The 16,553-nt window shown below is 33.1% G+C and overlaps 1 protein-coding gene across 1 annotated transcript; it reads left to right on the top strand.

The window, feature by feature from the left end:
- Window positions 1-1,235: 1,235 nt before the first annotated feature.
- On the top strand, window positions 1,236-15,674 carry LOC123216778 (RNA demethylase ALKBH10B-like). The gene is made up of 8 exons (XM_044637343.1): window positions 1,236-1,844; window positions 2,466-2,591; window positions 2,918-3,003; window positions 3,092-3,209; window positions 13,007-13,126; window positions 13,224-13,336; window positions 13,421-13,575; window positions 14,632-15,674. Exons 1-8 carry the CDS (start codon window positions 1,409-1,411, stop codon window positions 15,362-15,364), a joined length of 1,887 nt encoding a protein of 628 aa, XP_044493278.1. The 5' UTR covers window positions 1,236-1,408; the 3' UTR covers window positions 15,365-15,674.
- Window positions 15,675-16,553: the final 879 nt, after the last annotated feature.

Below are 16,553 nucleotides of genomic sequence, written 5' to 3'. Positions count from 1 at the left end.
TACTGCTCTAAGGATGAAGGAGTGTATTAAAACTCCACTAAATCGGTTATCCTTCAAGTTCGTAAAGTATCCAAAACAAGTATGTCGAAAAATTTGTAATTGCCTCTTTGTTAATAATTTTTTGATCATGACTCCCACATTTCTATATTCACGTATAGTAACTTGAGCCTTGAAATGTTTTTTGATAGGAAATCACATTTCATCCTTGCTTTCATCCTTTTTTCTCTTTTGTCTAGCTCTCTGTATCAAAATTAAATTGCGATTATATTAAATTTATATTATAAATTATTTAATTTTGAATATAAAGGCCTTATTAAAAAAAAAGATATCAAATTCGAATTCTACATGTCAAAAAACTTTAAGAAGCACAAATTTAAATTTACCCCTTATATGGAAAAAAATAAAAAAAACCCCAAAATTTTGCATAACATTTCTGCCCCCTAAATCCAACCAAGCGAATTTGCGTGGTGGATAACTTTGAAAAAGCGCATTTTGCCTCTCACCACGCGAATTCGCGTGTAAACCACACGAATTCATGTGGTTGACCGTCACCCTCATGTGTCAACCAACTTTTCGAATTTGTATTCTTCCCCACCACACTACTAAAACTCGCATTTTCACCTGCAACTACACGAGTTCATATGGTCTAAGAAGTTTGAAAAATGCATAAAACCTCCTTGTCTCCGACAAATCTCACCACACGAATTCGTGTGGTCAGTGCGCCATTTGTGTGGTTAGTTTCACCTCCCAAACTTCATTTTTCAAACGCCATTTTAACAACAATAAACTCTGCATCTAATTTAACATAAAAGCCCAAGGAAATTTATCAAAATCATCAACAAATCAAGCAATTTCATTAAATCTTTCAAATCAGAATCCTAACATTAAACACACAAATTTCATATCAAATCGAGTAAATCTTGAACTAAAATGCATAAAAAGATGACAATGATTGTTTTACTAACCTTTTTGTTCATTTTCGTAGTAAGAAACGTCACCAAAATTGCCTAAGAAAATCGATTGCACCGACTGCACGAAAATGTGTGTTTGGAATTTCTGTTTTCGTGTGTTGGATGCTAAATGTGTCGTTTTCTTCGTTTTTGATATAAGGGACATTTTCATCTCTGTAAGAATTTAGGGCATTTTGGTTTAAAATTCAATTACAGGGATAATTTTTTTTGCCCCATAACTTTGTGGCAATTTAATTAATTTCCCTAAAAATAATATACATGTGTACTTTTTGTAACCCATTTCATTAAACCCCTAACCCTAGATCTCTTCACTACGAAGCATTATTTCTTCTAAACATACCCGTTTCAGATCTATGCAATTCCCCATTCAGGGTTGATCCCGAGTTTTCATTTTGGTTTCACTTAGATCTAAATTTATGTTCTTGTTTTAGTCAGCTATGGCAGTGCCATCTGGGAATGTGGTTTTATCCGATACCAAAATTCTGTTCCCTGATGAGCGTGATGGGTTTATTTTCTGGTTGAGGAGTGAGTTTGCAGCGGCTAATGCTATAATTGACGCGCTTTGTCAGCATTTGCGTACAGTTGGTGAGAGTGGAGAGTATGATTTAGTTTTAAATCACATTCAAAATAGGAGGTCTAATTGGTCCCAAGTGCTCCATATGCAGCAGTATTTTTCTGTTGGGGATGTATTGTTTGCTTTGCAACAAGTGACTTGGAAAAAACAATCCAGGTTCTTTGATCCATTCAGCTGTAGCAAGAATACAAAGAGATCTAGTGGGTTTGTCAAGAAGGATTTGTATAATTCAAGTGTGGATAGGGATAATAATCCCATTGATGCAAATGCTTCAGTTTTAGATAGTAATGTTAAAAAAGGTAATTGCTTTTTGGATACTGTAAATTGGTTAATTTGTTCTGTTTTGATTAATGGTTTAGAGACGGATTTGGCTTTGTGATTTCATTTGTGTTATTTTGACTGCGGAACTAACTTTTGACTATATTTGTATTTTTCTTATAAGGTTATTATACTTTACAATTTTGGAAAGTAAATTTCGTTTTATTTTTAGAAATTATCTATTTAGCTTGTGTGTTCACTTTAATGGGATTACTTGTGGATTACCATTATACTTTGAAGCAACTTTAATAATGGGACATTGAATTATGGTAATTGGTTTTTGTGTTGTATCCTTTTAACTTTATACTTCTCTTATGTTTTTTCCCTTCATTTGAAAGATACCTACACTTTTCACCTTTGTCGTCCAATTTGTGGTCTTCAATTCAATTGTCAGTGGCATTATCTTTTGCATTATCTTTTTATCAAGTTTGCTGCTAATTGTATATCACGAATTTCTATGCTTGTATAGTTAATTGCATGTTTTGTGGATGTTTAAGCTTTTGATGAAGGATCCAAGGGAAGAGAATAACAAAATTCAATTTTCTAGAGCTGTTAAATCTATTTGTTTTACTTCATTAATTTTGAAAATCTCTGTGGTGCAGATTCTGTTACAAAAACTCCAGGAGATGGCAGCTCAAAGGATTTATGGGATTCAGAAATTGCTACATCTGGCAATTCAGAACCTAACACTGAGGCATCAGATGATGGATGCACCCCAAGCCCTAAAGGTATATCTTCTTTGTATTATTGTTCTTTATTGTCAGTTGGGGTGTTAGTTGTTGATAATTATTTGGTAACATGACTATAGTATTTAGAGTATTGATGGTTCATTTGCCACTGCAATTTGACTGAATTATATACTAATGTTTATTTTCGTTATGTATTTAATTTCAACTTGGATTGTTACTCAATGACACTGAATTTAAACTCATATATTATGTGTGTGTCAGAAGCTCATACTATCCCCCTTTCTTTAGCTTAGTAGTTGTTACTCAATATAAGCTAAATTGCATCATTTATTACACCTAATGTGGATCTCCTACTGTTCTCCCAGAGAATGATTCACATTCCGTACTAAATCAGAGTATCATCACAGCTCCTAAAACTTTTATCGGTTCAGAGATGTTTGATGGAAAGACGGTAGTGCAAATTGGTACATTTCTTGAATATAATGTATAATTTTGTTTGTTTCTTATGCAACTAAGCTCTGGCTATTTTATTTTTTAAGGTTAATGTGGTTGATGGACTGAAGTTATATGAAGAACTATGTGCTAATTCAGAGGTTTCAAAGCTTGTTTCAATGGTTAATGATTTAAGAGCTGCAGGGAAAAGAGGTCAAATTCAAGGCAAGTTTGCTGACTCATTTTCTTTGTTAAAAATAGAAGTATATTTTTCTATTTTCACTCTCCCTTTTCCTTTCACTGCATTCTATGATCATTGAAACATTTTTTGTCTTCGAAAATTTGAGATTATCTTTTATTCATTTCCAATCATTTAATTTTGTTAGAATCGTCTTAAGACAACATATGCTTTAAAGACATCAGAGTTTTGTCTCTGGGCACATAGTTTAGCTGATGGATATCATTACTTTTTTAGAAATAAAATTTAAAAATACTGCAAAGGTGACAAATTCCATTACAGTGTTTCAGGCTAATCTTTTAACAGCCCCTCCATGGCTTTGTTCTATTTGTAAGTTACAATTAGGATTTTTTGGAAAAATTTATTCGGTGTAGACCTGTCATAAGGTCTGTTTGAACTTGCTAAAATAGGGTATATCTAGTTCTAGTTCTGATTCTGATTCTTATGTGGTTGATTTTGCAGTCTCATACTTGCTCCTTCCAGTTAATGCTTTCATACATATATGAGACTTAGTGGTTTAGGTAAAAGATCTATTTAAAGGCAGATATTATTGCAAAAGTGATCTTAAGGACACATTTGATGATCCTGATATCAAAAAGATTCAATGCTTGTTCTATCATGTTGGTTATTGCATAAGATTTTAATAGCTCCTGCAAAATTGCCCTTGATTTTAGTGAGAAATCAGAAAATGATTCTCCTTATTGAAGGATCAAGTGACCTTAAAAGGAGAAACCCCGGGGGGGGGGGGGGGGGGGGGGGGGGTGGGTGGGTGGTGTCCGCAGGGGGTGTTGTTATTAGGCTTTTGAAACTATTTATACCAATTTAAAGATTTAATGTAATTGAGGCCTCTTAATGAAAAGTTGTCTAATTTTGAATACAATCCATAAGAATGTCAAGAGTTGATGCAAATAATCAAAACAAACAAAATAAGGGGGAGAATTAGACTTTTAAAACTATGAGAACCAATTTAAAGAATTAATGTAATTGAGACCACGTAATGAATGTTGCCTAAATTTTTAATGTAATTCATTAGAATGTCAAGAGTTGATGCAAATGATTAATACAAACAAAATAACATATAGCATAGAATAAAATGTAAAGGGATTAGAAAAGCAAACACATGATATATAATGGTTCAGCGCAACCTGGTTTATGTTAACTCTTTTAAGCTATCTCTCTTGAAGTATTTCACTAATTCTTGATTTGCAAACCCATTTTTCTTTACAATACAAGTAGCTTCCAAGATGCTATTAACCTTTACAACACTTGAGATCAAATTCTCTAGCGTCAACAAAAGTGAAACTCACTCTTTTACAACACAAATTTATATAAATTTAAAATAAAAACTTTCTTAAAGGGTGTCTATGAAAGTTGAAGTTTAGTACAACCCAATATATAAATTTATGAAAGTGAACTCTCAAGGGTCTTGATTAGAAGGAAATATTTGAAAGTTAATAGCGTAAGAATGTTTTAATCTCAATGATATGAAAATTTTAGCTTGCAAAAGTTTTCTCCAAATGGGTTTGATTGGGTTTGTATGGGGAAAATTAAAGAAAGTAGCACAAATCTAGCCATTATAAAATTTCAAAAAACACAAAATTCGGTTGACTGGATGCATTTTGGTCAACCAAATGTTACGCGACACTTTCATAACATTTACATGGCATTAGCCATTAAAAATTTCATCGCTCAAGTCAATCGATTGAAAAGGGATTTGGTCAACCGAATTATCGGAAGCCAAAAACATGGCCCTTGGATTATGCAAAAGCCGCAATTTGGCTAGCTCAGTTCATCAGTTCGGTCAACCAAATTTTATTGCACTTTGCCCTTTGAAGTTTTGAAAATTCATATTTTCCCCTTTAAAACTTTGAAAAATGATAAGTTAACTCTTTTCGGTAAACCTTTTCAAACTCAACTTTGAGATATGATATTTTGGTTCAAGAACTTCATAATTCCAAATAAGTTATTGAAATTTGATAATAATCGGCTTGACTTATTAAGTTTGAAAAATGATACTTTAATCCAAAAATTTTAACGATATGAAAACAAAATTTTGAAAGAGCCTTTACATGCAAATTTTTATTTTAATTAAGACTAATGCTTCAAGATTACAAAGATATCTATCTAAACTTGAAATTTTCTTTAAATCTTCAAAAATTCTTTATTTGAGTTTTTTCTTTGATTTCCCACTTCGACCCTCCTTTTTAGTATATTAGGTGAATTTTTGCAATTCAAGTAAAAAAATTAGTAAATATGTATAGGGATATATTAGTTTGTTATTATCAAAATTAGAGCATAATAACTTCTTGAGTCAATCTCCCCCTTTTTGATGGTGACAAATACATATTTAATTCAGAGAATTTTAGAAAATATGTTAATCAATGTATTTTCTTGAAATTAAATAACACTTGATTCTTAAGAAAAAATTGGAAGAGTATGTTTAAAAAAAAATCAAACTCTCTCTAAATATATGCACCATAATTAAATGACAATGTGGTATGAACTTTGAGAGAACTACACCTTAAAAGCAAGGTATTGAGATTGAAGAGTCCAAAACAATATAAATCTTAAACTAGAACCTCATATTTTCTAATGTGGGATCCAAGTTCTTTGTCTTGCACTTAGAATCCTAATACAATGCAATTCATATCATTTTCATCCATATCAATGCCATATATCCAATGTTTTTATCAAATATTCAATCTCACAATTTTCACATCATTTTAACATTAGGTATCCATATCAATTATATAGCCAACTAAGTAAAACTAAAAACTATGAATATATGAAAAGGAAATATGATCATCAAAGCATAATCCATGATCATTGAAATAAGAGCACTAATGTCCAAACACTATGAAGCACAAAACCATATGAAAGAGAGAAACTAGGATGGAGGAGGTAGGTGTTGAAGAATTTCAGCTACGTTAGAGCAAAATGCAGCAAACTCAGTACGAATAGTTGCAATATTAGTATAAAAAAGACGTAATCTCAGAAGTTAAGATGGAGATAGGATCAACATCTAAAGTAAGAGCCAACTCAATGAAGAACTCACTCCAACAGCCTTCCTAGGCCTCTTGCTCGTAGCACGAGCTTGCAACTTAAAAGAACCTTAATCCTACTGCTCATTGAATTGGTCCTTGTCATCATCATTATCATCATCATTTATAATGACATCAATATCAAGAGCTTGGTGCTCAATATCAAAATCAATATCTAGTGCCGAACCATTGACATTTGTGTCTCTATCTCTATTAAGTATCATCTTTGAATGGTGCATCCAAATACCTCCCTGTTGGCGAAAGCCCATGGCATGAAGGTTTGCGATAGAATTGGTATCACTAACAATCTTAACATTTGGCTTATCGATGAGAGAAACCTCTGCTTCCAAAAGTATCAAGGTGATAATAGGCTCATAAGATAGATGGTGGGTGCGATGGGTGAGAGTGGAGACCATCAAGTTAAAGATGACATAATTCAAGTGGATGGGAGACCTTGAATGAGGTGAGAAAAAAGATAGAAGTCAACCATATGAACTTCATTAAAGGGACCAAATTTGGATGCAAGAGTATACCTAATGATATGCAAAATGAAAAATGAGATAAAATGCTAATTAGGTGGACAAATAACCACATCATGATCAGAATTGCTCGTCATAGACCAAAGGGTAATAAGTTATAAGGGGACAATGAAATGCCACTAAAGGGGTGGAAGATAAGGACCCGAACCATAGGAATATTCAAGATGATGTGAATGCTAGTATGAGAGAAAGGGATATGACAACTTTTGACAAAAGTGGTGGTTGTTATTGTGAAGATGATTATACTCTATGTTCGCATAAAATGGATGAACAAGAGTAGGATATATATGACCCCTTAAGTTAACAAACATAGTCCACTGCAGTCTGTTAAAAAAAAACCTATAGTTAAATTTGGATAACAGTTCAACATCGACAATATGAGTTTTTAATAGAACACGACGACTATAATGATCGATGTTAGTCATAGCGGCCTAGGTAGACTGAAAACAAAGGTGATCGAAGGGAACCTTTGAGGACTCAGTTTGATCAATATTGGCTAAAGATCTATCCCCAACATTTTTAGACAACATGGGTGCCCATGAAGAGCTCTTACAAATCCTAGAATTAAGCATGACTTAGAATTTCGAAAATTCACAAACAATTATAATTTATCAACCTAAGCTATTCGAGACACAAAAATAAGGTTTGAAATAATAAAACAGAGAAGAGAACAAATACCACACTAAGTGCTATGAAATGTAATGGAATACAAAATGGCTTCGAATGTACATACAGGGGAAAAATAATAATTTCACATGAGAAGTCACGAATTTGAAAACTAAATACACACCCAAGTTGAAAGTGATTAAAGGAATCCAATGTTGTGGCCATAATCCAAAAACTAACAATTAGAAGAGGTAGTTTGGAAGAAAAACTAAAATTAGGATGATGAAATAGGGGATTTTTTATTTAAGACTTTAATGGACAAATTAACTGTTGGAAAATGTTAGATAGATGTTGGAAGGGATAAATTTGATCAAAAACAACAAAAATTTGGGTGAATTTGAGCAAAATTCGATATTCTAAGGTTTAGGGCTTTTCCCTTATACGATTCGGATTTGAGCAATTTAGTTATCATGCCCTATGCAAGCCCGTATTGTCAAATTTGAACTATTATCTTAATTTAATTTTAGGGTTCTTTTTGATGCATTACAAAGGACTATATTTGTCACCTTAGGCGGTCGTATATATCTCACTTTTGTTTGTCAATTTTATGCAAACATGGAGTATGATCATCTTTATAATGAAACCATTACTTTTGTAAAAGGCTCTCATAATCATTTCTCTCTTGCTAGCCTTTGCATCACCCTAAGTCTTCTTATGGTTCGGGCTCCTTATTTTCTACCCTGTAGGTGATATTTTATTGACTCTTTATATCTTGTTGTCATTTGGTCTATAATAGGAAATCTTGATTACGATGTGGTTGTTCGTTTGCCTTATCGGCATCTTACCATATCCACCTGCATTTTGCATAACAAATTGAGTACACTTTTGTGCCCTAATTGGGTTACTTTAATTAAGTTGGTATAGTTGACTTATATCTTCTTTCTTATTCAAGGGTGTCCCGTCGATTTGTGTTATGTTATTTTTGACTTGATGGTCTCCATTTTCACCTATTGCATCTATCATTTATTCAATACCCTTATTATCACCCTAAAACTTTCGGAGGCAGAGGTTTCTCTCATTGATGAGCTTGATGTTGAGACTATTAGTGATACATATTATGCTGCAAACTTTTGTGTCATAGGCTTCCGTTAGCGGGGAGATATTTGGATGTACTATTCAAAGATGTTCCCTGATGGAAATGCAAATGTTGGTGGTTTGACATCAAATGTTGATTTTGATGCTAAGCACCAAACTCCTGGTACTGATGTTGTTACGGGTGGTGATGAGGATTAGGATGAGGATGAAGACTGGTTTTATGAGTAGGAGGATCGAGATTTTATTGAGTTGCAGGCTCGTTCTATAGGCAAAAGGCTTAGTATGGCTCTTGGAGCGAGTTTTTCTATTGAGCCAGCTCTTGCTTCACATGTTGATTTTATCTTTGTTATATGAGATTGTGACTCTTTATACTGATATTGCGACTCTTCGTATTAAGTTCACTACATTCCGCTCTGACATAGTCGAAATTCTTTAATGTTTGCCTCCTCTATTCTAGTTTCTGTATCTCATTATTTTTTTGATGTATTGGGACGTTTTATATGGTTTGTGTTTCATATTGTTTGAACATTAGTGCTCTTATTTTGATGATAATGTTTATTTGGATACTTTGTCATGTATTGTGCTTTGATGATCATATTTCGATTCTATATGTTCATGGGTTTTAGTTTTACTTTGTTGGCTTTATACCTTGTTTATTTCTTTTTATAATGACAAAGGGGGAGAAATAATGGATGTGATATTTGATATAGATATCATTTATACATATATTTGATTGATATGGATATTTAATAATTGATGCGAGAATAACATGAAAATGGTGAGTTTTTGAGACTAAGTATTTGATAGAAATATTGAATATATGACATTGATATGGATGATAATGATATCAATTGCATTGTCATTTGATTATGGTGTATATATCAATGGGAGGAAACTTTATTTTTTAGAGCAAACTCTTTCAAATTTTTCTTAAAAATCAAGTGTTTCTTAACTTCAAGGAAATACATTCATTGGCATATTTTTTAAAATTCCTTGAGTTACATATGTGTTTGTCATCATAAAAAAGAGGAGATTGTTGAGTCAATGAGTTATTATACTCTTATTTTGATGAGAACAAACTTATACCCCTAGACATATTAACTAATGTCTTTACTAAAAAGACAAAACTTAATTTTAGGTGGATGTCTTTGTAATCTTGAAACATTAGTGTTGATAAGAATAATTATTTGCATGTGAAATCTTTCTAAAAAATTATGTTTTCATATCTTTCAAATTTTTGGGTTAAAATGTCAATTTTCAAGCTGAATGAGTTAAAATGATTTTTATCAAATTCTAATAACTTATCTGAAGTTATGAAGTGTTGTAGATTAAATATCATATCTCAAAGTTAGGTTTGAAAAGTTTTCCAAGATGGGTTAATTTGTTATTTTTCAAAGTTTTAGGGGGGGGCACTATAATTTTTCAAAACTTAAAGGGCAAAGACAATAAAAATCGGTCGATTGAATTGACTGACTGAGTTTGTCAAATTGTGACTGCTAGATAATCCAGAAGCCAAGTTTTTGGCTTCTGAAAAATTTAGGATAATTTGATTGAAAATCAAACATTGGCATCTTTCTTGGCTTCTGGATTATCTAACATTCATAATTCAGCAAGCTTAAACAGTCAATTTCAAATAAGTTATTGAAATTTTTTGAAAAATGGTAGTTTGACCCATTTTGGAAAACTTTTTCAAACCCAACTATGACGTATGATATTTTAGTCCACAAAACTTCATAATTTCAAATAAGTTATTGAAATTTTAATAAATTTGGTTTAATTCATTGAGTTTGAACAAATGACACTTTAATATAGAAATTTGAAAGATATTAAAACAAAATTTTTAAAAGAGCTTTTACGTTCAAATAATTATTTTAATCAAAACTAATGCTTGAAGATTACGAAATCATTTACATGAATTTGAGTTTTTCTATAAATCTTCAAGAATTCTTTATTTGAGTTGTCTTTGATTTTCCATTTTTATCATCCTTTGAGTATATTAGGTGAGTTTTTGCAATTTAAAACTTACACTTAGGTTAAGACATTAGTTAATATGCTTAGGGATATCTTAGTTTGTTATCATCAAAATAAGAGTATAGTGACTTATGAGTCAACACCTATGCCATTATATCTTTTGGGGTTAATCACTCCTTAGTTTCTGATGTAGACCATTATTTTTCCAATATAGATTATTTACCATGCTGCTTATGATTCTTAAAACTCAGTTTTTGCTGTAACTTTCATCTTATGAAAGTTATTTATAAGTACACATTAATATTAAATGTTGCATTCTTTGTAGGCAGGACACATCCTGAATTTTTATTATTAGAAGCATTGGATACTATTTTATATATTGGCTGGTGTGATCATGAATAATTCATAGTTGCTATAGCACTTTTTGTGGGTTTTTCTTGTATTTTTAAACCGAATTTCTTAGACTTTGTTTTTCATGAATTATCTTTTATCCATTATTTGAGTTTAGATAGCGTGGGCTTTGGTGATGTGGACCTAAGAGCTATTGGGTGGTGGCATCAGACTGAGTTGTAGTTGTGTGTGATTTGAGCCTAAAGAATTTTCTATAAATACACCTTTATGTTTTAGATATTTTTGTCTATTTGTTTCTTGGATTTCAGCCGGTAAGCCCCTGAGAAATTACTTTAATTTTCAAAATGGATCCAATTGTAAGAAAGGGAGATTTTTTTAGTATCAAAAAAGAAAGAAGAATGAATCCATTTATATTATTAACTGAAATAAGATTGGATGTTGAGTGCCTTGATATTATCAATTGTCCTGCCAATATGATTAATCTCATAAATCATTTTGGCCTGATCTTAGGGCACATACATCAATAATTAATTGTTCTTTGAGCTTTTTATTTATTTATTTTTTAATTTTTGTGTTTTGAATATCTTATTTGTAATAGTGATGGAATTAATGCCTAACCCAACTTGGAACAATAAGCCTTGTATCTCCTTTCATAATTAGTCCTTTTGCACTTGTCATTTGCGCCTTCCTATCACTGTTTTCTTAGAATTTGTTTTCTGGTATGGGATCTACGCTTACTCAGTCTCTTGTTTGTTGAAGCAGTGACCAGTAAGGAATGGTGTTCAAAATAGTAAACAGTTTTCCAGATATAGGATAGATATATTTAGAGAAAGCAAAATATATTTCTTTCATGCTCATGTTAGTATGTATGATTCAGCAGTCTGATTCAATGCTTTGTCTTTTCTACTTATGTTGTCCTTAGGTTCGAAAGTTTTGTCTGTTTCCGATGCATCTTCATACATTTTGGAGTCAGTTTGGTCCAACAACATCAAATATCTAATTCGGCTAAATAAGTAAAGATATATGCTAAAAGATCTCCAAGCTTAAGGGCAAAGGCCGCTGGCTGTTGGGTTTCCACCACCAATTCTTGGCAAGGATTTGGGTAAAGGATGCCAAAGATCTCCAAGCTTAAAAGCAAAGGCCACGGGCTATGGAATTCCACCTCCAGATCTTGGCAAGGATTTGGATAAAGAAACAAAGATAAACATTCTATCAAGGGCTTTTCTATTCTATTCAACAACTTTAGTTTACAAAATGGATAATAAAATATGGGACATTAATTAGCCCCAAAAGCCAATGCTACTAAACAAGTTATCCCATAATCTTAATAATTCCCCAAAATGGAAAGAGCAAGTAGCCTCCTACAATGAATAGGAATAACTTGCGGCCACTTTTTTGTCCCCTTGAGTTAATTGTTTCCATGTTCCTCCACGTGAATAACACTTGAATTTTTCCTTCCATTTTGAACACTTGGATCCGACATGAAACTTAAAAATTCAAAGAAAACATCAACAAAATACTTGTATATCTTCAACTCCTGTGCAGCTCCTTCACTTAATCTAGAGGAGCTTGGAAGAATGATCCACAACTTTCTCTAATGAACTCTAAATTCAACTTCATAAAATGCATTAGAAGCTGAAAGAAAGTACTTTTCCATGTTATAACTCTTCCAGGAATAATACGTGATTTATTTTAGCTCATGATTGTGTAATAGGGCTTGAATGTTCTTTCTACTGTTCGCTTCTTGCTGCTCACTCTTGACTTGATCTGGAAATCCATCAGTTTCTGGGAAAATAACTCATCCAGGCCTTTCTTTTTATTTTTTATTTTTTTTGCAAGTCCATTGATTGATTATTGTTAAAGGTTTTCTTATAGTTTCACCGAAGAGAGAATCTAGGCATGTGATGAATGATTTGTTTTATTTTTTAATAGTATACTGATGTTGTGGCATGAAAAGGTTGTATCTTGTGAAGTTGATTTTGCAGCAACAATGGCTAGCCAACTTATGCTTTTCATGCATTTTGAATCCTCATGCTGATAATTCTTGTGCACTCACTGAAACCTTTTGATGGACAGCTTCTTGATAATGTTACAATTGCTCCTCCAATCATTATTTTTGTATTTATTGCTAAAGCTTTAAATCAGGTTGTAAACTGTTGAATAGTTTATCCATTAACACAGGTCAAGCATATGTGGTCTCAAAGAGGCCAATGAAGGGACATGGAAGAGAGATGATTCAATTGGGCATCCCAATTGCGGATGCGCCTCCAGAAGATGAAAATGCAGTGGGTACCTCTAAAGGCAAGTGCCATTTTCCAAGGAGCTTCTTTTCTGTTTTCTTAATTTGTGGTTTTTGAACAATAAAGACTCATTAATCTTTGTTTTGCAATTTTTACAGATCGGAGAATCGAACCTATTCCTGCCTTGCTGCAAGGTGTTATTGATCATGCAGTTGGCATGCAAATTTTGACAGTAAAGCCAGATTCATGCATCATTGATGTCTATAATGAGGTTTCTAATTTTAGGACTTTGCTTAATGGTTAAAGATGAATGTACACTATCGAAGCGATGCTAATGATTTTAGTATTTTTGTAGGGTGATCACTCACAGCCTCATATTTGGCCACATTGGTTTGGAAGGCCTGTTAGCACCCTGTTTCTGACAGAATGTGAAATGACTTTTGGCAGAATGATAGGAGCAGACCATCCTGGGGATTATAGAGGCACTCTTAAGCTTCCTCTGGCTCCTGGGTATTTATCTTAAACCTCTGCACTGCCTTTCTTGTTTGTTGCTGTTTGTAATACTTAAGCTTTCATTTTAAATGAATTATCATAACTTGAATATTTGAAGTGTCTCAAACTAGGGACAATATCTGGAACTGCCTTAATGGTTTTCAGTCTTAAGCTGAGCAGGTTATATTGCATGTCAGTGTCAGAGGTACTACATTCTTGATTGTGGCCTTCGAGATACATTCTTCCCCAATGCTGGCTTCCCCAGAGCCTTAAGATTGTACAATTTTATTTTATGATTCTCATATCGTGACATGGAGCCTAGTTTACAAATATTGAATGTCTTGTAGCCATTAGACATATTGAAATTTTCTCGCTTTCCCATAGATATACCTCCCCATGTTTTCTTCTCGTGGAATCAGTCATTGACAGATTTGTGAAATCAACGAAGGCTGGCCAGACAAAACACCTATATATTTATATTTGATCACTATCCCTGAAGTTCTCAACAAAAGTTCTTAAACTTTTCCTTCTAGTTTGAACCAAAGCGGCAACAGATCCCATAAATTTTTTATTTAAGTATTTTCTACCATTGTTTTGGTTTTCTGGTTGGTAACCAATGGTGCAATTATGATCCTTGACTGACTAGGCTTTTGGTTTCAACCAAGATGGGTTCAAAATCTGCTTGGGCTACTTGGGTTATTATATTCCACTAGGTGTTTCTTGGCACCAAAGTTGTCAAGTTTGGAAGTAATTCTAGTTTTAGAACTTGGTGGAAGTATGGTAAAAGTTTGAGGAATTTTAGTTAAAAAAATCCTTAACCATTTTAAGCCATTCTCTTTTCCTCTGTTTTAGCTCTAATTAAGAGTTGTCCTACCAGGTTTTCAGTATAAATAAAGCTCAAAAATGTATTCAATCTTTTAGACCTAGGCAAGCTGTTGATGACAATAAATTAATATCGTATCAGTCATTTGATTTTGATGATTACTTGGTATCAGCATCTTTATTTGTTTGTTAATTCATTAATTTAGTTTCCCTTGAGGTCTTACATTCTTGGTTTTCTCTTCTCTGTTACAGATCTCTACTTGTAATGCAAGGAAAATCAGCAGATTTTGCTAAACACGCAATTCCTTCCATTCGAAAACAACGCATACTTATTACCTTCACGAAGTCTCAACTAAAGAAATTTGTGGCAAGTGATAGTCAGCGTCTTCCTTCATCTGCATTAGCCCCTTTGCCACACTGGGGGCCACCACCTAGTAGATCCCCAAATCATATTCACCATCCTGTTGGCTCCAAACATTATGCGCCAGTTCCAACAACTGGTGTATTGCCAGTTCCAATTCGGACACAAATTCCTCCACCAAATGGTGTTCAGCCCCTCTTTGTTACCACCCCAGTTGCCCAAGGAATGCCTTTCCCAGCACCTGTCCCCATTCCAGCTGGATCAAGTGGATGGGCTGCAGCTCCGCCTAGGCATCCTCCTCCTCGCCTTCCTGTACCTGGCACCGGAGTTTTCCTTCCTCCACCAGGCTTAGCTAGTTCAACATCTCCTAAACAACTATCAGCAAGTACAACTGAGATGAACTCAACCACAGAAATGGCTTCCACGCTGGATAAAGAAAGTGGTGTTGGGAAATCCAACCATCATACGAATGCTTCTCTGAAGGAGACACTAGATGGAAAAACACAAGGACAAGACTACAATGGAAGTGTTGATGGAACTGGTGGTGTTAAAGATGTTACAATGGCAGAAGAACATCAAAACACTGACAATACTAGGGTAAGCAAGTCAGCAAGTACAGTATAAACTATAAAGCACAGGGGAGAGAGAGTGAGTGTGAGAGAAAAAGAGACTGGGAGTAATATGTTTGTGAAAGGGGATGGGAAACGGAGTAGGCTGCAAACTGCAATGAGTTTGAAGCAAATGTAAAGAGCGGCGAAATTCAGGACTTTTGACATTTCATACTTGTATGGAGGACACCAAGGGATGGAGGAATTGCACAGTTCACCTTGCAAATCCTTCCCTTGTGGTTCTCTATTCCCTTTTTGTTGTCTTATTATATTTACACTACACTTGTTGAAAACTCATTCTTAATTTAGATGTGCCTCTTCTTTCATCCTTAAACTAGTCATTTTGCTGGATAGCAAGTTGATCATGTCACACATAGGTGCATATTTAGAAAACTCAACTTTGTTTTGCATTAGAATCCTTGTGATGTGCATTTTCATGATGATCCACTTAGATTCTGCACATTTTCTTTTATTTATTTATTTATTTTTACTTTGTGTATGGTTTCGCTGAACCAGATTATTGGGTGATGATGATTTCATGTTCTAAATGATTTAGTGCAAAAGCTTTCTTCTATTACCAGGAATATGATGTTCTGAAATATGTAAGAAATTTATAATATGTTTAGGCTGATTCTTGGTTTTATCCAATGTTCAAGGATAATTTAGTCATTTAATCTGACATATTTTATAAAGATATATAAGGGTAAATCAGCAAGTTAATGTAAACATTTTTCCACCTCTAAACTATATAAATAAAATTTTTCTCTTTAAAGTCAAACTTCATTAATAAAAAAAATTATAAAGAAGGAAAATTATTATTTCACCTATATTACTCTATTTTTCACACTCTTATATAATCCTAAATTAACGAAAATTAGGTAGGAGTGTCAATAATAAATAAGTGTTTTTTTTTTCTTTTTCTCTAAGTACAATTTTTGAAAAAATCAGTTTGGCTATAATAAAAGAAATTGGAGAATGTCCACATGTTTTTGTATCTCTTGACATGTTTTTATTGTGCTTCGATACTAATTATCTAAAAACAACTTGCGCTTCCTCACCGATCTATCTATTGAGTTATTTTTTAACACAACTTTCTAAGGGAGTATTTAGTTTCAAGTATTTAAATATTACTCTGATAATTTATTTTTATTAATAACTTTTTTTTGTTTGATTTGTCAATTAATAAAATATTTCGATTATCAATG

This window comes from Mangifera indica, chromosome 5 (genome assembly GCF_011075055.1).
Source record: "Mangifera indica cultivar Alphonso chromosome 5, CATAS_Mindica_2.1, whole genome shotgun sequence".
Taxonomy (NCBI): domain Eukaryota; kingdom Viridiplantae; phylum Streptophyta; class Magnoliopsida; order Sapindales; family Anacardiaceae; genus Mangifera; species Mangifera indica.
Note: the sequence above shows the minus strand (reverse complement) of the source record. Positions and strands in the feature narration are given on the sequence as shown.

Bases quoted from the DNA above. Each gene is read 5' to 3' on its own strand.
- LOC123216778 (XM_044637343.1), top strand. From the start codon at position 1,409: ATGGCAGTGCCATCTGGGAATGTGGTTTTATCCGATACCAAAATTCTG. The intron at 2,592-2,917 runs GTATATCTTCTT...CTGTTCTCCCAG, and splicing joins ATGCACCCCAAGCCCTAAAG to AGAATGATTCACATTCCGTA. The intron at 3,210-13,006 runs GCAAGTTTGCTG...CCATTAACACAG, and splicing joins GAAAAGAGGTCAAATTCAAG to GTCAAGCATATGTGGTCTCA.